General features: G+C 40.1%; 1 protein-coding gene and 1 pseudogene across 1 annotated transcript; one reads left to right on the forward strand and one right to left on the reverse strand.

The window, feature by feature from the left end:
* Window positions 1-282: 282 nt before the first annotated feature.
* Window positions 283-2,690, forward strand: LOC115959100 (50S ribosomal protein L11, chloroplastic-like). The gene is made up of 4 exons (XM_031077402.1): window positions 283-711; window positions 860-1,032; window positions 1,136-1,199; window positions 2,384-2,690. The coding sequence occupies exons 1-4, from the start codon at window positions 453-455 to the stop codon at window positions 2,593-2,595; spliced, it is 708 nt and encodes a 235-aa protein (XP_030933262.1). The 5' UTR covers window positions 283-452; the 3' UTR covers window positions 2,596-2,690.
* Window positions 2,691-9,951: 7,261 nt separating this feature from the next.
* LOC115960044 lies at window positions 9,952-17,315 on the reverse strand (annotated as a pseudogene).
* Window positions 17,316-21,651: the final 4,336 nt, after the last annotated feature.

Raw genomic sequence — 21,651 nt, forward strand, 5'->3', positions numbered from 1 at the left:
CGTGCATCGCACGGATTAGCGACTAGTTATATTATATTTTCCTACACATTACATAAGTTTGTGACTAGTTATTAACGTGGTTTAAAAAATTAAATCGAACGGGCTGATTCACCCAAAAATCGAACTCTCAACCAGTCCAATAAAAACCGTAAAAACTAGGAATGAGACACTTTTCCCTTCTTTTTTTTGACGTTTTGGGCTTTTAAAACGATGGTTATTAAAAAACGGTGTAACTTGAACTCTTATATAAAACGGGCAGCGTTTAAGAACAAAAGGTTGGAAGCAAAACGACAGCGTCCAAATGGGCATTTGATTCATTGACAAAGAGAGAGGAGTATGGTTACTGGTACTGGGGTTGAGTTTTATCCAAAAAGAAAACCACTTTGAGAGCTAGCTGTGGACTGCAGAGGAGAGGTGACTCAAATCGGAACCCATAGGTACAGACTCAGTCAATGGCGTCTTCTTCCTTCTCCACTCTTCATCTCACTACTCCAACAACCCTTTCTTCTTCTTCTTCCACCTCCAACACCAACAACAATGTTCGGAAGCTTTCTTCTTCTCTTTTCTCTTCACCCATCTCCATTTCCAGCTTCTCTTCAAACCCCAACAACGCTTTCCATTTCCTCAACAACAAACTTGTTTCTCCCACTCCAAGGCGTCTCTCTGTCATCGCTATGGCTCCTCCTAAGCCCGGTGGCAAATCCAAGAAAGGCAAGTTTTTTTTAGAATGATACCATAATTCACACTATCCACTGTAGTATTATTTCAATATGTTGTTTTTATTATAGGAATATCCGAACGTATTGAGGATTTGTAGGAGTTTGAGAAGTTGGTTAATTTGTGTGGTGATGAATTGCAGTGGTGGGAATGATAAAGCTGGCTCTAGAGGCAGGGAAGGCGACACCGGCGCCGCCAGTGGGGCCGGCACTGGGTTCCAAGGGTGTGAATATCATGGCTTTCTGTAAGGACTACAATGCCAGGACAGCTGACAAGCCTGGTTACGTTATTCCTGTTGAAATTACTGTCTATGATGTAAGTTCTTTTTATTCCATTCCTTGGTTCTATTTCTTTTGTAATTTGCTTGTGTTATTAGTATTTTTCTTATCATTGTTTTTTATTTTTTATTTTTTTCCAGGATAGAAGCTTTACTTTCATTTTGAAGACACCCCCTGCTTCAGTTCTGCTCTTAAAAGCCGCAGGTGTGCTTCTTTAACAATGCCCATTATGTGTTTGATTGTTTTACCCTTCGTTTGTTTGGCATTTACTGAATGTAATTAAGCACCTAAATTCCTGGATTTTAGCAGTGTGTTTCAGGGCTATTACCAATTTGATGTAGTAACTTATTGAGTGGTTATTACTTGAATCAAGCTTCGTTTTAATACATCCAACATGTAATGTTATAGCTTACAAGTAGAATCTAGAAAACTAGAATTTTTCCATCACTGATGTTTTCATATGGGAAAATTTACTTATTTGAAAAAGTGGAGCATCTTTGATTTGATTTTGGCATTGACTCTGATTGTGCTAGATGAAAAGTGAATTCATTATTATCTTGCTAAAGGCTCATTAGAATACTCAGAATGGAGAAATTGTGCGGAAAGTTGACTACGCTTTTTGAAAGGCCTCTTAAATGAAATACTCATCTACAAACATAACAAGCGAGCACGTGACAGTTCCAGACCATAACTTTTGAGATGCTTAAATCCTAATGAACTACAAATATGATGATGAACTTTAAAAGGGGAGAGTTTGGAATAATTTGATTGTGTTCTATACAATTAATTTGAGGTGGAAAAAGTGCTCGATCCTGATGTCATATTGTCATTGGCTCTTGTCCTTGTATCAACCTTCTAAGTTTGATTTTCAGTACCATGGTTGAAAACATTAGAAGTAAGTTCGTATAATTACAAAGAAACTCAGAGTGACTAATTAGTAATTGCAGGAGAAGAGCAGATGTGACTCTGAGGGTGTTCTAATAGCTATGATGTTGAATGAAATATGTTGTGATAAGTTTTGATTAAACCATCTTAGACTTTTTCGCAAACTCAACACAGAACTTAAGGCTAGGTGGCTAGTTTTCCTTTTTCTACTATGTATTGGTTTTGATTGTCTATGCCACGTGCTATAGTTCTTGCTATTTTGTTGAGAAAAATTCTAGTCTTCTAGAGAATTCAGCTTCAAGGTGGTTACCCTGGTTCCTGATGATATATGTATTGCTGGCATGCATAGAAAGTTTATACTTTATAATGACTTGTTATTATGATGTTATGAATAAACTATTGATGGTGACTTTTTATTAGGTTTAAAAAATTAGAGAATTTTCTTCCCTCGTATAAATTCCACTATTGAATAGTGATAGCTTATTGTGCTGATTGATATGTAGGCGTAGAGAAAGGTTCTAAAGACCCAAAGATGGAGAAAGTAGGCAAGGTCACCATCGAGCAATTGCGCACAATTGCCGCTGAGAAGCTGCCAGACTTAAATTGCACAACTATTGAATCAGCAATGAGAATTATAGCAGGGACTGCAGCTAACATGGGAATTGATATTGACCCTCCAGTTCTTGAACCCAAAAAGAAGGAGGAACTTGTGTAGATCCCATTGTTCTTTGTTTGCTTGATTTTTTTTCTTAATTGTATTTAGGAATCATATTTGTGTAAGAAGATCAATAAATTCTTGATTTTATTAAACTATACCTTCTATTTTGGTCTTCTGGGCATAAAATTCTTGACTGAAAACTCAAACTTTCCTTTTTCTTGAATGAAGTTGACCGGATAGGGAGAGCGCCATTATTCTAGTACTGCTCAATCTCTCATGAGGGATATGCTCCCACCAAGCCCTAATCCTACTGTTTTCCTGAAGTTCATTATTCATAGCTTGGCAAGGAGTAAAAAAGAATCAGATGCTTTAATTGATGGACTAGAAGTGATTTTTCAGCCTGTTGTGCAAATTGGGATTCAATAATTTTTTACTTTAAGAATAGAATGAGAGGAATATGCACCAAGGTTCCCCCACCCACTCTTTTTCCGATTTTCCCCTACCTTATTGACTAGGAATATCCTCCAAGCAACAAAGAAGGATGGTAAAAGTTAAAGGTTGTGAGAAGTAATTGGACTAATGCAAAAAAGTGGAAACTTCAAAAATCTTAGACAAATGGTTAAATTCAAAAAGAGAAAATCAAAGATAAAATTGTCGCAATTCGCTTGAACGAGAATTGAGTAAAGAGTCAATCAAACTCTTGGAGATTGCACATTTGTGTTGAACTTCAAATGGTCATATTTCATTAATTTCAAATTCAAATTGGGTTAAATTTGTGTCCATATTTTGAAATTGTAGATGTTTAATTTTTTGATGAAACACATGTCACTAAAAAATTTGTTACGATGGAAAAGACGTGGGTAAAAAGATCATCAACTCATCGTCTTTGAGTAAATTGATGGGATTGATGAGTTCAACTTCCCAAGACGATCTCGCTAAATATACTTGTCCACCTCGATGCGACACGGACGAACACAGGAGAGTCATTAATTAGAGCATTCAATGCCTTGATCAGTTATCAAACAGTAGGTAGGCCATTGGGGCCTCATCAAAACCCATATTCATGAACTCTGAGGCGTTACAAAAAGGGCACTAAAGCCACAATTAAGGCCTCCAATGGCTAGGAACCATGAAGTTGTATATATACACTTTGATTAGAGACAAACCAGGTACATAGACACACCTAAAAAGCACTCATAGTTACTTTGATATTCTGTGTTATTCTTTAAAGGCTTTCTTATACTAACTTTGGCATTGGAGGCATTGTGGCAGGCACCACATCGGTGACCATCTCGAGGGAGCCATCTCACTATTTTTGTAGAGACACGGACGAGGTCTCAGCCCCATCTAGATGCACTTACAAAGACTGATGATTTGCACTTCATTAGTTTGGCACCGTCTGTGGGGATGACATTTTCGTACTTAAGTTTGAAAGTGTAGTTTCCAATTAATTTCTACATTCAGATGGAGTCCAACCAGGATTTTGCAGCATTAGCTCTGCAAGTCCAGGCTCTTGCGGCTAGCGTCGAAGAGCTCACTAGACAGAATTAGGAAATGAGGCTACGACTTCAATAGGAGGAGAACTGGTCTAGAGCCAATCAAGAGGATGAGGGAGATAGCCATAAAAGGAGCAATCGTCGAGGACCAACTACCCTAGATGAACAAAACTCAGATCTTCTCCAGGAGATGAGAAAGGAGATGGAAGGGCTGAGGAACGCCATTAAGGGGAAAATAGACCGAAGCCTGGATAGAATGGTCAGGGCAATAGATTCGCCCTTCACCACGACAGTCTTGTAATGCCCTTTGCTATCAAAATTTCAATTGCCTCAGCTTGAGCCATTTGACAGACTTAAAGACCCCTAGGACCACCTCAACACCTTTAAGATGACACTAGGCCTTTAACAGCCTCCTGACAAAATACTGTGTCGTTCCTTCCCCCTCTCAAAGGAGCTGCAAATGAGTGGTTCACAAAGTTACCAACATCGTCTATCGACAGCTTTGAGCAATTGAGCAACGCCTTTTTGCACCATTTCATCGGGGGACAACGCCCTAATAGGCCAGTAGACCATTTACTCACCATTAGACGAGGAAAAAGAAACCCTGAGGTCATACGTAAAACGCTTTACTCGGGAGACTTTAGAGGTAGACGAAGCTGACGATAAGATGTAGTTGACGACCTTTAAAGCGAGGTTGAAGTCCAAAGAGTTCATGGTTTCACTCGCGAAGAATCCTCCTAAGATGATGGCAGAGATGCTCCTAAAGGTACAGAAGTACATGAATGCTGAAGATGCGTTAGTCGGCATAAAGGACATGGAAAAGCTAGGAGACAAGGGAAAGAAGTAGGACAATTGCAGAGGACGAAAAAGGGAGCATCCATATCATTGAACTAGTGACGGGAGTAAAAGGAAAGACGAAAAAACTCCTCGAACGGTAAAATTCACTCCTTTAGTTATGCCTGTTGACAAAATTTTGTTGTAGATTAAGGATGAGCACTACCTTAAATGGCCAAGGCCATTACATTCGTCACCCAACGTGCATGACAAAAAGAAGTACTACCGGTTCCACAAGGATCACGGCCACTATACAGAGGATTGCAGGGACCTAAAGGAGCAAATAGAGGAGCTTATACGGAAATGGAAACTACAGAAGTATGTGAAAAAGGGGGAATCTAGTAGATTCAGAGGTGACAACAAAAACCAGCACGAATATTCACCTAGTGACGAGGATCACACGTCCTAGCGCCCACCAAGTGTGATTAGGGAGATAAAGACGATCACAGGTAGGTCATTCAAATCCCTCAGGAAAGCATGCTAGAGGCAGGTGAATAGTGTCCATAGGATGCCCCCATTTAAGTAAAGATGGATAGATGTGACATGTTTTTCTCAGAAGAGGATGCTAGAGGAGTGAAGCAGCCTCATGACGACCCCCTAGTCATAATGCTCACGATAGAAGGATTCAATACCAGGAGAATCCTCGTGGACAATAGCAGCTCTGTAGACATCATCTACCTCTCCGCTTTTTAGCAGTTGAAGCTAGATCCAGGAAGGTTTCACCTATTTGACTCCCCCTCGTCAGCTACAGTGGAGACAGGGTGTATCCCAAGGGCATAGTAACACTGACAGTTATAGTGGGGACTCACCCGAGGCAACTAACTCATCAATTGGACTTCTTGGTGGTAGACTGTCCTTCATCTTACAATGTGATCATCGGGAGACCCATGCTCAACTGTTGGAAAGTAGCCACGTCCACTTACTGCTTGAAGGTAAAGTTTCCAACAGAGAACGGTGTGGGCGAGGTAAAAAGAGATTAAGTATTGGCTAGGGAATGCTACCAGGCCGTGCTAGCTGCAAAGAAAACCATACATGGATGATAGAGGAGAAGGAAGAAAATAAATTGAAAGCCCTAGAGACAATGGAGCTGGTTGAAGGAGAAACAGCAAGGACGACTAGAATAGGGACGACAAAGTCCCAAGATGAGGACGAGACTCGTCCAGTTCCTTAAAGAGAACTTAGACGTCTTCGCATGGAGTCACGAGGATATGCCTAGTTTATCGACGAAGGTTATCCAACACAAGTTAAATGTGGACCCCGTGAAGAAACCCATCCAGCAGAGACGATGGGTTTTCGCTCCAAAACGGAATCAAGCAATTACAAACGAGGTTAACAGGCTGCTGACAGCAGGTTTTATTCGAGAAGTCTACTACCCAGATTGGCTCGCCAATGTCGTCCTAGTAAAGAAAGCAAATGGAAAATGGAAGATGTGTATAGATTTCACAGACCTGAACAAAGCCTGCCCAAAAGACAGTTTCCCTCTACCAAGGATAGACCAGCTAGTAGATTCCACAACAGGGAATAAATTATTGACGTTCATGGATGCATTCTCGAGATACAATCAGATAAAGATGACTGAAGAAGACCAGGAGAAAACCGCTTTCATCATAAGCCAAGGGCTCTATTGCTATAAGGTAATGCCCTTCAGATTGAAAAATGCATGAGCAACCTACTAGAGGTTAGTGAAATGTTCAGCAAGCAGATCGGGAGAAATATGGAGGTATATATGGATGACATGCTCGTCAAGAGTAAAGAAGAGCTTGCTTACCTGGACGACCTCAGAGAAACGTTCGAGACACTCAAGCAATACCAAATGAAGTTGAATCCCAGTAAGTGTGTGTTTGGAGTATCCTCGGGGAAGTTCTTGGAGTTCATGGTGTCCCAAAGGGGGATAGAGGCAAACCCAGAAAAGATGCGAGCCATACTCGATATGACGTCACCAAAGACCGTCAAGGAAGTTCAAAAGCTCACAGGAAGGAAAGCAGCACTTAACAGGTTTGTCTTTAGAGCAACGGATAAATACTTACCCTTCTTCAAGACGTTGAAGCAAGCTTTTGCTTGGACTGATAAATGTGAGATAGCTTTTCAAGAGCTCAAGCACTACCTAAGCAATCCACCCCTTCTAAGTACGTCCAAAAAGGGGAAGAACTTGTATTTGTATCTGGCAGTCTCAACTATTGCTGTGAGTGCAGCCTTGGTTCGAGAAAAGGACAAAAAAAAACTCACAGTTTACTACGTCAGCCAAGCTTTCCAAGGGGCAGAAGCCAAGGACCCAAGGATTGAGAAGATTACGTTTGTGCTGATAGTAGCTTCGCGCAAGCTGTGACCTTATTTTCAGGCGAACCCTATCTTGGTAATGACAGACCAACCCATCAAGAAGTCCATGAACAAGCCCGAGGCAACAGGGAGAATGGTCCAATGGGTGATCGAGCTTAGCCAGTTCGACATCGAGTAACACCCTAGGACAACCATTAAGGCGTAGGCTTTGGCAGACTTCATTGCCGAGTTCATTCTTCCAGACGAGGATAGCCCTACCAATGAGACAGAGCAGTGGACGATATAAACCGATAGTTTGTTAGCCCAAAAAAAGGGAGGAGTAAGGGTCATCATCACCACCCAAGACGGAGAAATGCTTAAATATGGAGTTCAACTAAAATTCTCGGTCATCAATAATGAAGCCGAGTACGAAGGAATATTGATGGGGCCAAGGGTCGGAAAAGCTCTGGGAGCTAAAAACTTGCTCCTCTAGAGCGATTCTAAGCTGGTAATAGGGCAAATAAAGAAGGAGTATGAAGCAAAGGTCGAAAGAATGCAAAAATACCACAGACTGACGAAGCATTTGACATAGGAGTTTGATAGGGTGGAATTTGTGCAGATTCCCAAGAGCCAAAACATGATAGCAGACGAAATTGCGAAGCTAGCATCGTCAGAAGAAGGATCAACGAGCATGGGCTCGGAGATGGAAGTTCAGAAGCGCCCTAGCATTAAAGAATTCTCTACATTTGCAATCCAGAGCATAGGTAGCTGGATGACCTCGATCATATCATTCCTCCAAGACGGACACCTCCCACAAGACGTTAAGGAGGCCAAAAAGGTTAGGAAGAGAGCAGCCAAATTCACGATCCTGAATGACACCCTGTACAAGAAAGGCTTTTCCATGCCCTACTTGAAGTGCGTAGATGAAGAGGAAGCCAAGTATATTCTAGACGAGATTCATGAAGGGGTTTACAGAGACCAAGCAGGCCCCAGATCCTTGGTAAGTAAAGTTGTCAGAATAGGTTACTTCTGACCTACTATGCAAGTAGACACAAGGGAGCTCGTCAAGAAGTGCAATAAGTGCTAGAGGTTTGGGAATGTCTAATGCCTTCCAGCCGAGAGACTGACGACGATAGCCTCCCCTTGGCCATTTGCACAATGAGGAATCGACGTCGTTGATTCGTTGCCCTAAGGTAAATGACAAGTAAAGTTTCTACTAGTCAATATTGATTACTTCACAAAATGGGTTGAAGCGAAGGCATTAGTAACTATCACCGAAGCAAGAATCCATGGAAGAACATAATTTGCAAGTTCGGAATTCCACAGACGATCATATCAGATAATGGATAGCAATTCGACTGTCAGGGCTTTAGGGAATTTTGTTCAAGTCTGGGGATCAAGAACCAGTTCTCATCCGCGGGACATCTACTGGCAAATGGACAGACGGAGGTAACTAATCGAACACTACTCAAGATTATCAAAGCCAGGTTTGATGACGCTAAGGGGGCCTGGCCAGAAGGATTGCCCAATGCCTTGTGGGTTTACAAGACCACAGCAAGAACCCTAACAGGAGCAATCCCCTTCAGACTCACTTACGGCACTGAGGCAGTAATCCCGATCAAAGTGGGAATGAGTAGTATCAAACGAGAGATGTTCCACGAGGACAGCAAATGACAACCAATTAAGAGTCAACCTGGATTGCCTGGACGAAGTCAAAGACGGAGCCTCTAACAAGATGACAAAGTACCAGCAAAAGATGACCGATTATTACAACAAGAGAGTGAAGCTCAGACAACTTGACATAGGAGACCTTGTCCTACGTAAAGTCACTTCGACAACCAAGAACCCTGCCTAAGGGAAACTCGGCCCAACCTGGGAAGAACTGTACTGGGTCGTCCATTACTCCAAACAAGGCAGTTACCACCTGGAGACCTTAGACGGGCAGAGGCTTCTACAACCATGGAACATTGAGCACTTGAAGAAGTACCACCAATAGATGTAACAAATGATTGTATTCATTCTTGAAAGCAATAAAAGAACTTTTCAGCCAATGTCTTAATGCAAGCGAACCTAGCAACTTAAAAGTCAAACATAAAATTGGCTATGTAACAAGTTTCCGCTTAGACGAATATAAGTTACTGACGAAGCCAAAAATAACAAGATCTTTTAATAGGTGTAAGTCAAACATAAAATTGGTTAAGTAATAAGATTCTGCCTAGACGGATGTAAGTTACTAACGAAGCCAAAAATGACAATATTCCTTAAATGGATGTAAGTCAAACATAAAATTGGCTAAGTAACAAGATTCTGCCTAGACGGATTTAAGTTACTGACAAAGCCAAAAATGACGAGATCCCTTAAATGGGTGTAAGTCAAACATAAAATTGGTTAAGTAATAAGATTTTGCCTAAACGGATGTATGTTATTGATGAAGTCAAAAATAACAAGTGGGTGTAAGTCAAACATAAAATTAGCTAAGTAAACTCCGCCTAGATAGATGTAAGTTACCAACGAGACGATATTCCTTCAATGAGTGCAAGTCTCAACAAAAATTTTAACCAAGTACCAACAATGCAAGCTACTGATGAAGAAGAAGCAAAGTAGATAGAGATAAGAATATAAACAAGTAAATACAGAATTACAAACACAAGTAAAGGCCCAAAGACAACGAGCAACCAGCATTGTGTTATCATTATAAGCCCATAAACACTAGGTAAAGTTGTTCTCAAATTAGAATATTGTTCTTAAAACAGAATTAAAGAGCCCAAAACACACTGGGCACCTAAAAAGAAAAAAAGATAGAGATTACAAAGGAAAAATGACAGGTTTAGGCATTGTTGGCATCATCACCACTAGGAGGAGCACTCTCAAGAGCATCTCCCTCAGGAGCTGAGGACTGGGAGGCTTCATCAGTGGCCATCTCTTTATCCACCTCTTCCAGATCCAAATTCTTCAGATCCACTCCGGTGGGGTGCTTGACAAAGTACCTTCTCAAGAACTTAAAACCTTTAAAATACCAACTGAAGAGCATTGTGTTGTACTCTCCAGTTTGTTGGAAAGCCTTAACGGCCTTAGCAGCAATATTTTTGAGTTTCTCCTTGGCAGCCAAAAGTTGTTCGTCTTTTTCTAGAGTTAGCTGCTGCTCGACTCTGAGGTCGTCACTCAAGGTCTTGGGTTTTTCCTTAAAGGTATTGACCTCATCCATGGTGACAAGTAGGTCTTTCTTTAGCTCGGAGTTCTCCGCCTCCAGAGCCTCCATCCTGGACATCACAGACGCGACCTTGGCTTCTTGAGTGAGGTACTCCGTTGTGATGTGAAGACTCTCCCCCAACACCTAAAAAGAAAATTGGAGCCTTCAAGATGATACACAAAAAAAAAAAAAAAAAAAAAAAAAAAAGGAAAAAGGAAGAAGAGAAAGAAAGGACTAAAATTGCACAATTACATTACCTGAACGAGTCTGTGGACATGACGAGCCACCACCTCGTTGGAAGGCATACCCGAGAAAACCTTCAGGTCCTCAGTAGTGACAACCTCATGTGCCCTTTCCACCACAAGTTCAGCATTATCCTAGATACTAGACGCACGAGAATCAGCATTCTCCTTCCCTTTGTCTGTCAAGTGTGGCCTCTTGGAGATAGGAGTAGTGATCTCCTCAACCGAAGTGGCCGGAGAGGCTGTCCTCATCGTCTCAGTACCGGGGACAACTGGAGCAATGCAGGCAGCTGGAGTAACGGAGGGGTCCTTCCCTGTAATGCGCATTGTCCTCTTCTCGAGATTGGACAGTGGCTCGTTCTTCTTCGATCTCATTTTCGCATACATGTCTTGATTAAACTTAGTCCTCATTCCTGCAAGAGGAAAACACTTGTAAAAAAAAAAAAAAAAAAAGGCAAAAGAATCACCATGGACGAGCCTAACACTTACTCTTTTTTTCCTCAATCTCAATATTTCATAGGACGAAGGCAGATGGTTCTAGACCAAGGCAATAAAAGACAAGAGTTCACGGGTCCACTAGATTGTCGAAATCCTCGATCGTCCTCATGTACTCAATGCCCTTCTCAATGCGTTTCTTGTACCAGCTTTTAAGCTTGGGTCGTCTCTTAATTACATAAGACAATGGACAAAGGAGTTAGTGAGGGGTTCTCTACCGACGGAGCAACCTTGGGAGATCACCCTAAACCTCGTTAGAGGGAGTCTCCTAATCATCCTCGGAAACAAAAAAGAACCGAGACTTCTAGTATCTGAAGGACGAAGGTAAGTCTTGGGCAATCCTAGTCTTCCTCTCCCAAGGCACCGGCTCATAATACTCGTGCTCCTTAGACTCCTTTAAATGGTACAAGTAGACGGGCTCGTCTACTTTAATCATGTCTCCATCCGTAGTAGCTAGCCATATCCCCATATAACTGACCACTATCCTTCACGAATTGGGCATAAGTTGCTTGAATGCAATACCAAAACGGCCTAAAAGCTCTATAATAAATGAGTGGACGGGGAACCTAAGTCCACACATGAAGGTAGCCTAGAAGCATACCTCCCCAAGGAAGAAGTGGCAAGCCCATTCCTCCTCACGGGGTAGACGAACCCTAACCCTATCTGGGAACTAGAATCTATCCTTAAACCTAGAAAGTGTATCTCCGTCCAAACCACACACCTCTTCAATGGCATGAAAAGCCCTAACCTCTCGAGGGGTAGAGACAATGGTATCCCCCTCCACCGGGTCGTCGCTAGAAGACAACCCGGTCTTGATATCACTAGATCTAACCCCAGACATTCTCTCCCTCTCACCCACCAAACCTTCAAATCAATTGATCGATTGACTAAGCACAAGAAATAACTCACCCAATGCAATACCTAAACCATTACCCTAAAAAAAAAATTCCCAACCAAGAGGAGAAAGCACGGGAAGTATCTAAGGAAGCCCCCAAACGAGCAAACAAAAAGGAAATCGAGGGGCATACTACCTAATGTGAATCCCGTCAAGAATAACAAGACCCAACAACGAAAGGGAACCCAAGATCGTTCTATGAACAGATTCAAATAGGAGACCTCGACTTGTTGTTTATGACAAACAAGAACCTCGGTATAAGGAAGACACCACAAACGATGGTGGAAACTCCGTTTGATAAGTCGAGATGAACGCCGTAGGAATTCTCGATAAGTTCGAGTAGTTTTTCATGAACCAAAGAGAATAAACCTCACAAGTTTTTATCAAAAAATATATGAAAAACGTTTACAGACTTAGATGACTATTTAAGGGCTCCTTAAAACTTGACAGACAAGAAAATATATTCTAAAATAACTCCTAATTGATACTTAACCATATTATTAATAAATTTTGACCTAAAAAGCATTAAATGCACCTAAAAACAAGGGAATAAATCACCTAAACCTAGAATAACGTTTTTTACATAGACCCAAAATATTTCATGCCAACTCTTAGCCTTGACTGGATCCTTCTAGAACTTGAATCAAGGTGACGATTTTTTGTTGCCCACGTGGATCATGCTCAATGGGCCTCCATGAGTTTGCTTGAGCCCATAACTCTTGGATGAGTCCGTTGAGTACATCCTTGAATTTCTTTACTCGTGCTTTTGTAACCGACCCAATTGGTACTTGAACGAGATCCTTTGAAGCGGTGTCTTGATCTCCATCATTCCCCTCCTCTTGAAAAGGATTTGCCCTCAAATCATCATCTACATCAAAAGGACTCAAATCAGTAACATTAAAAGTGGCACTTACATCGTACTTACCAGGTAAATCTAGCTTGTAAGCATTGTTATTGATACGCTCGAGGACTTGGAAGGGACCATCTCCTCTTAGGAGCAATTTGGAACATCTTTTCGCTGGGAATCTTTCTTTTCTCATATACAGCCAAACCCAATCTCTGGGTTCAAAAACCAGTTTGCGACGTCCGTTGTTGGCTTTTGTGGCATATTGCTCCGTTCTTCGCTTAATGTTGAGTCTTGCTTTCTCATGAATCTGCTTCACAAAGTCAGCTTTCTTTTTTCCATCTAAATTAACGTGCTCCGTCAAAGGTAAAGGAGATAAATCCAATGGAGTTAAAGGATTAAACCCATACACAATTTCAAATGGAGAAAATTTGGTAGCAGAATGAACAACTCTATTATATGCAAACTCAACATGTGGTAAACATTCTTCCCATGTTTTGATGTTCTTTCTAATGATTGCCCTCAATAAAGTAGACAAAGTCCTATTTACTATTTCAATTTGACCATCAGTTTGTGGATGACAAGTAGTGGAAAACAATAACTTAGTACCTAGCTTACACCACAAAGTCTTCCAAAAATAGCTCAAGAACTTAGCATCTTTATCCGAAACAATTGTCCTAGGCATGCTATGTAATCTCACAATCTCTCTAAAGAACAAATCAGCAACATGTGAAACGTCATCCGTTTTGTGACATGGAATAAAATGTGTCATTTTAGAAAATCTATCCATGACCATAAAAATTGAATCTCTTCCACGTTTAGTCCTAGGCAATCCTAACACAAAATCCATTGAAATATCAATTCAAGGCTCACTAGGAATTGGTAAAGGAGTATACAAACCGTTGGGCTGCACTTTGGATTTAGCTTGCCTACATGTGACATATCTACCACAAATCCGTTCGACATCTCGTTTCATGTGAGGCCAATAGAAGTGTTCCTGCAAAATAGCTAAAGTCTTTGCAACTCCAAAATGTCCCATTAATCCCCCACCATGTAATTCCTGCACTAATAACTCCCTCATAGAACAAGTAGGCACACATAACTTATTTTCTCGAAATAGGAATCCATTAAGTTTAAAGAACTTACCAGAGGCGGTTTTCTCACAAGCTCGATATTCCTCACAAAATTCGTGGTCTTCAGCATATAATTCTTTAATATGTTCAAAACCAAGCAATTTTGCATCAAGTGTGGAGAGTAAGGCATACCTGCGAGAAAGTGCATCGGTGACTACATTCTTCTTACCTTCCTTGTACTGAATGACGTATGGAAACGTCTCTATGAACTCCACCCATCGCGCATGCCTTTTTTTTAGCTTGTGTTGGCCCTTCAAGTGTTTCAAGGACTCATGATCGGTGTGAATCACGAACTCCTTAGGCCATAGGTAGTGTTGCCACGTCTCTAAAGCCCGAACCAATGCATACAACTCCTTGTCATAAGTTGGGTAGTTTAAGGCTGCCCCGCTGAGTTTCTCGCTGAAGTAAGCAATTGGTCGTCCTTCTTGTATAAGAACGACTCCTATACCAATACTTGAAGCATCACATTCAATTTCAAATGTTTTAGAAAAGTTGAGCAAAGACAACAAATGTGCGTTAGTCAGCTTCTCTTTAATTAATTGAAATGCCTTCTCTTGTTATTTTCCCCACCGAAATCCAATGTTCTTCTTGATCACTTCGGTAAGCGGTGCGGCTAAGCTACTGAAGTCCTTCACGAACCACCGGTAGAAACTAGCAAGTCCATGAAAACTACGAATATTACCTACACTTGTGGGACTCGACCAATCTTGGATTGCATGTACCTTCTCTTCATCAACCTGTATACCTTGTGCACTAACAACAAATCCCAAAAATACAAGCTTATTGGTGAAAAAAGTGCACTTCTTTAAATTAGCAAACAAGCTTTCTTTCCTTAGCACATCTAAAACGGATTTCAAATGTACTATATGATCGTCTATGTTTTTGCTATAAATGAGTATATCATCAAAATAGACAACAACAAATCTGCCTATAAATGCACATAAAACATGGTTCATAAGTCTCATAAAGGTGCTCAGAACATTAGTCAAACCAAAAGGCATAACTAACCATTCATACAAACCATATTTTGTTTTAAAGGCGGTTTTCCATTCATCTCCTTTTTTTATCCTAATTTGATGATAACCACTTTTTAAATCAATCTTAGAAAATATGCAAGAACCATGCAGCTCATCTAACATATCATCTAAGCGTGGGATAGGATGACGATACTTTACCGTTATGTTGTTGATGGCTCAGCAATCAACGCACATTCTCCATGTCCCATCCTTCTTAGGTACAAGTAAGACCAGAACTGCACATGGGCTCATGCTTTCCCTCACGTGCCCTTTCTCCAACAATTCACTTACCTACCGTTGAAGCTCCTTTGTCTCCTCGAGATTGCTCCTATAAGCTGGTCGGTTTGGAATGGTTTCACCGAGAACAAAATCAATTTGATGTTCAATCCCTCGGATTGGAGGTAACCCATGAGGTGTTTCCTCGGGGAAGACATCCTCGTACTCCTGCAAAAGAGAACTAATAGAACTAAGCAAAGTAAGGTCAAGTTCGTTAGTGTTTAAAAGTGCCTCTTTGAACAAAAGTACAATCATCGGCTTATTTGAAAACATTGCTCGCTTGATCTCACTCACTTTTGCATAGAAATTCTTTTGTTTTCTCTTTGATTTTCTCTCAAGGGCCGAACTTTGATTTTCTTTTTCTCCCTCATTTTTCTTGGCCTCTCTGATTTTCACTCTTTTTCTTTTGCTCACTCTCTTTCTTTTGATCACTCTCCTTTTGTAATCTTACTTGATCCTCGTATACTTGCTGCGGTGTCAATGGTACAAGAGTGATTGATCGTTGATTAAGTACAAAAGAGTACTTGTTCGTAAAGCCATCATACTTCACTTACCTATCGAACTGCCATGGACGCCCTAGCAATAAGTGTCCCGCTTGCATCGGTACTACATCACACAACACTTCATCTTCGTATTTACCGATTTGAAATGCAACTAACACTTGCTTGTTCACCCTGATCTCACCACTATCATTTAGCCATTGCAACTTGTACGGTCTAGGGTGTTTTACCATGGGCAATCCTAATTTCTCCACCATAATTGTGCTTGCAACATTAGTACAACTACCACCATCAATAATCACACTACATGCCTTGTCTTTAACGTAGCACCTAGTGTGAAAGATGTTCTCCCGCTGTATTTCATCAACTCATTTTGCTTGCAAGCTCAATGCTCTCCTCGCCACCAATGTCAATGCGCCAGGGGCTAAATACTCCTCTTCAGAAACATCCTCTAATGGCGGCATGTCGTCGGTGTCGGAATCTTCATCATCGGTCACAATTTCACCATTGGCTTGCAACACCATGACTTACTTGTTTGGACATTGACTTGCTATGTGGCCCTTGCCTTGACATCTAAAACATTTAATATCACGATTCCTAGAGGTAGAGGCTTCGGTTTTACCTTGAGGAACGTGGCTGGTGGTCGAGGATTTGGCCTCGAGTTTGGGCATTTGTGACTTGTCTAGCGGCTTAGCATGACTCGATTTCCAAGAGGTAGAACTAGAGTTATGGTCTGCACGTGTCCTATTCCCTCTCTTGAGTTGTTGTTCACTTTAATAGCCATATGCACCATATCTTCCAATTCCACATAATGCTGCATCTCTACCTTATCATGGATCTCCCGGTTTAAGCCAAGCAAAAATCTAGCCATTGTAGCCTCCCGATCCTCCTCTACATTAACGCGGATCATAGCAATCTCCATCTCCTTGTAGTAGTCCTCTACGCTTCGACTCCCTTGTCTAAGACCTTGTAGCTTTTTGTACAACTTTAGGTAGTAGTAACTTGGAACGAATCGCTTTCTTATCACTACTTTCATCTCCTCCCATGTGTCTATTGGGTGTTCTTTATTCCGCCTCCTATTTATCACAAGCTGATCCCACCAAGTAATAGCATATTCAGAAAATTCAATCACAGCTAATTTTACCTTATTTGCCTCGGAGTAATTGTGGCAATTAAACACGAACTTCATCTTCTTCTCCCACTGAAGATATGCCTCAGGATCAGACCTACCTTGAAAGGACGGAATCTTCATCTTAATACCACCCAAGTTGTTATCTTCGCAATTCCTAACTTCTCTAAATCTTCCTCCAGGTCTCCTATTGCTAACAATGGAATCCCAATCTTCTTCTTCATCAAAACCAGACCCATAACGCTCTTCATCCTCCTCCCTCGGTGGAACTCTTTCCCTTCTACGCAAATTACGACCGTTTTGTGGTTGCTCCTCACGTTTATTCTCCATTTGATCTATCTGTTCGTGAACCTGCGTCATCTCCATCTTTATCACACGACTTATCTCACTCATCATGGCCTCCAAAAACGCTTTCGGATCAGCCAATTTTGTATCATCTTTGGCAATGCTCTTACCACTATCGTGAGACATGATTGCTACAAAACAAAGGTTAGAAGAAAAAAAGAAAAAAAAAAAAAAAAAGGAACCTCACAAATCGCTCCCTTACGTGTTTACACTCAAGAATGTGGATCACTCTCCACTCGTGTTTCACTCAAAATAATATGGCTTTTACCCTCTGATGTTCTCACCACTCTTGCCTTTTTCCACTTGATAATTCTCTTTCAGTTCTTTTGAAACTAAACAAACAACTCAAAATTTCCAGTAACAATTCACCAAGAACTAATCAAGGAATCTAAAATTTGAACGTAAGGAATATGGAAATTTTCAGATTAGAATTAGAAGGAATATGGCAGTTTTGGAATTTTGGAAGCACAGAATAGTGATTTTTTTTTTTTTTTTGGTTCAAACTCCTTTTTGTCTTCTTCTTCGAGTCTCTCTCTCTTTTATTTATTTTTTATTTTTTTATTTTTTATATGAGAGAATAATGAAATAAGATTTCGAAACAACTAAGAGATGTGAGACCAGACCAATAGTTTAGACATCAACAAGACAAACAAAGATTGAACAGATAGGGTAAAGGAAATTCGGCTAAGAAGAGATAAATATGTTAAAGGATAGGCAAACCTGAACTAGAAACCTTGCTCTGATACCAAATGATGTGAACCCCGTCAAGAATAACGAGACCCAACAACGAAAAGGAACCCAAGATCGTTCTATGGACAGATTCAAATAGGAGACCTCGACCCGTTGTTTATAACAAACAAGAACCTCGGTATAAGAAAGATGCCACAAACGGTGGTGGAAACTCCGTTTGATAAGTCAAGATGAACGTCACGGGAATTCCTGATAAGTTCGAGTAGTTCTTCAAAGAACCAAAGAGAATAAACCTCACAAGTTTTTATCAAAAAATATATGAAAAACGTTTACAGACTTAAATGACTATTTAAGGGCTCTTTAAAACTTGACAGACAAGAAAATATATTCTAAAATAACTCCTAATTGATACCTAACCATATTAGGAATAAAGTTTGACCTAAAAAGCATTAAATGCACCTAAAAACAAGGAAATAAATCACCTAAACCTAGAATAACATTTTTTACATAGACCCAAAATATTTCATGCCAACTCTTAGCCTTGACCGGATCCTTCTAGAACTTGAATCAAGGTGACGATTTTTTGTTGCCCATGTGGATCATGCTCGACGGGCCTCCATGAGTTTGCATGAGCCCATAACTCTTGGATGCGTCCGTTGAGTACATCCTTAAACTTCTTTGCGCGTGCTCTTGTAACCGACCCAATTGGTACTTGAACGAGATCCTTCGAAGCGGTGCCTTGATCTCTATCACTACCCTAACCTCAGAGCTATTGACCATGAAAACTAAAAAGAAAACAGAGGGAAATAGATGAATACTAAGAACCCTGAAAACCAAAAACAAACACAAAAAAGGAGAGAAAATCAGAAATTTATCATAGTTTATATCTATGCCAAAAAGAAAAAAGAAGCAGAAAGAAGGAAGAAAAGCATACCTCAAAAGAAAAATGTAGAAAGCTCAGCCACACACCAGCTCTGAGAAGAATCGCAGAGAAAGGTTGGAGAAGAAAAGGCTCAGAGCAATGATTGAGAGTTAGAGAAAGTGAAAGGGAAAGTGAAAAGAAGAGAAGTTTTAAAACCAAGGCAAAAAATCTGAAATCTAACGGGAAATTCAAGAGTTACACAATTGGAGCATTAACTCCACTAATCAGAATACGCCACGTGGCCACGATGGGTGTGGCGCCACCACCACGCATTAAATGTGGAGCGAAATCCCAAAAGCCATGTCCAGGTCAGAAAACCTTTCACCTTTTGATGGTCATCATAGCACATTATGACGACCACAGAACCTGGGGGGCAGCCGATGGGACTGACGAGTTCAACTTCCTTGGACGATCTCGCCAAATATACTCATCCACCTCGACGAGACATGGACGAACACATGAGAGCCATTAATTAGAGCATTTAATACCTCGATTAGTTATCAAATAGTAGGCAGGCCATTGGGGCCTCATCAAAACTCATATTCTTGAACCCTGGGGCGTTACAAAAAGGGCACTAAAGCCACAATTAAGGCCTCCAACAACTAGGAACCATGAAACTGTATATATATACTTTGATCAGAGACAAACCAGGTACATAGACACACCTAAAAAGCACTCATAGTTACTTTGATATTCTGTATTATTCTTTAAAGGCTTCCTTATACTAATTTTGATATCGGAGGCGTTGTGGTAGGCACTACACTGGTGACCATCTCAAGGGAACCATCTCACTATATTTGCAGAGACACGGACGAAAACTCAGCTTCATTTGGACGCACTTACAAAGACTGACGATTTGCAATTTATCATAAATCATAACCTTTTTGTCTTTGAACGACTTTTGATTTTTGCACCAAATTAAATCCTAATTTAATTCTATTGATGCAATCCAAATTTGATACATTTTGACACTAAACTTTGTCAACACTTGTATGAATCCCAACCAGTTCATGTAAATGGAACACGTTTCTACCATTTTGGGCTTAGTGAAATCATAGGACTAAAGAATCAGCTATGCTTTGAAGTTGACAGCTTCCCATGCTAGAGAGTAGAGACAGAGAGAAGGCACCAGTCTTGATGCTGATGTAGACATGACACATGCATCCTTCTATGGATTACGCATAACATGGAAAAGGCCGAGCGTGCTAGTAGGTTTTGGTCAATTCTGCTAAAAAAAGACAAGTCGTTTTTGGTCTGACGAAGGAACCATGGTCGGGTTCTAAATTATTATTATCCGTAGAAAATATCTTCAGGGCGTCAATGGAGACCTTGACTTATTTTTACTACCAAATACCAATACCAATTATGAGGTTTGGAGTTTAGTGGACGGCAGCGAAAACATGGAAAATGTGACACAACTAGGGAGAATGACAATGATAGCCTTTTCTTAATGGAAATCATACTTTTAAGTTGTAACCCACTACAGTGTACTATTTTTGTCAATAAATACACGTAAATATAAATACTTTTCAAGTTTAGCACTATATTAGTATTTAATTATTAAGGCTGGACACACTTAGCATGGTGTGTGTATATATATATATATATTGTTTGATAAAAGCGATAGTTATTTTATTTATGAAGTAAAATCGTTTTGTACAATGAAATGTTAACATGGACAGTTCTCTGGTCAAATATTAAAATTATTTTTCTCCATATATATATCCAGTAAAGTTTGAACCACATCCAAGTAACAAGATTCTTGAGTTGCTCCTGGAATATCCTGCTTATTTGTTTGTTTTTTCATCATTCTCGCCGTAAAATTTTCTAATTCCTTGACAAATTTTCAATTGTCTTCATATTCCTTAGGATTCTGACCTATTGTAGGTATAAAAGACCAGCCAAGACTTTCGGCCAAAATACCCTCTCTACACCGTGTCGTTTAAGCTCTTCAATTGATTTTTATTTCCATAATTTCAATGGAAGAGGAGAGATTTAATCCGACGGAAACTTCAGAAGGCGTACGCCACAATACTCTTGACTCATCTGAGTGTTATTACACCACAAACAAGACAAAAACTCTCATTTATTATATCTAGTGAGATATATTATGAGTAGTTCTAGCCTTTAGGACCACAAATTATTTCAATTTTTTTTTGCCACAGTTCTGATATAGTAGACTGTGAGTGATTAACTATTACTTACATATAGACTTATCATTTTTTCTTCACCAATCACACTCTGTTACGTTATAGTTATGACAAGAAGTTATGAAAAATTTGATGGTCCTAGACTTTTCCTATAATTATTATGAAAAAAAAACAACAAATAAGAACACTTTGTCACACGCTTTTATGATCAAAAAATCTAGGGACACACTTTGTCACACTTTATTGTAATTTGCACATATATCAAATGATGATTGGATTATTTTTCACCAAGTATCAATGATGGTCCATATGCTTGTTATGACAAAGTGTGTGGCAAACTATGTGATGCTAAGAGAATTACTTTTTAGGACCTTTAAGCATAAAACCACGTCATATCTCTTGTCTCTCTCTAAATTTAAGCGAATGATTTATGTTTGGCATAGTGGATGCACATTGGGTAATTTTAGTCATATATGGAATGTCACATTGCCAAGTTTATGTTTTTGGATTGTGAGTTGTACTGACAATTAGAAGGGCTATTGCATTGCAACACTTCAAAGTAAGAGATAATTCCCAATATGCTCATGTAGTATGTGCAAGTAGAAAGAAATGAGAAATTATTGTTTTACGATGTTTATATTTTTTAAAGTTATGTATTCACCTTTTTAAGAATGTCAAAATTTTACAAATGATGTAAATA

This window comes from Quercus lobata, chromosome 9 (genome assembly GCF_001633185.2).
Source record: "Quercus lobata isolate SW786 chromosome 9, ValleyOak3.0 Primary Assembly, whole genome shotgun sequence".
Taxonomy (NCBI): Eukaryota; Viridiplantae; Streptophyta; class Magnoliopsida; order Fagales; family Fagaceae; genus Quercus; species Quercus lobata.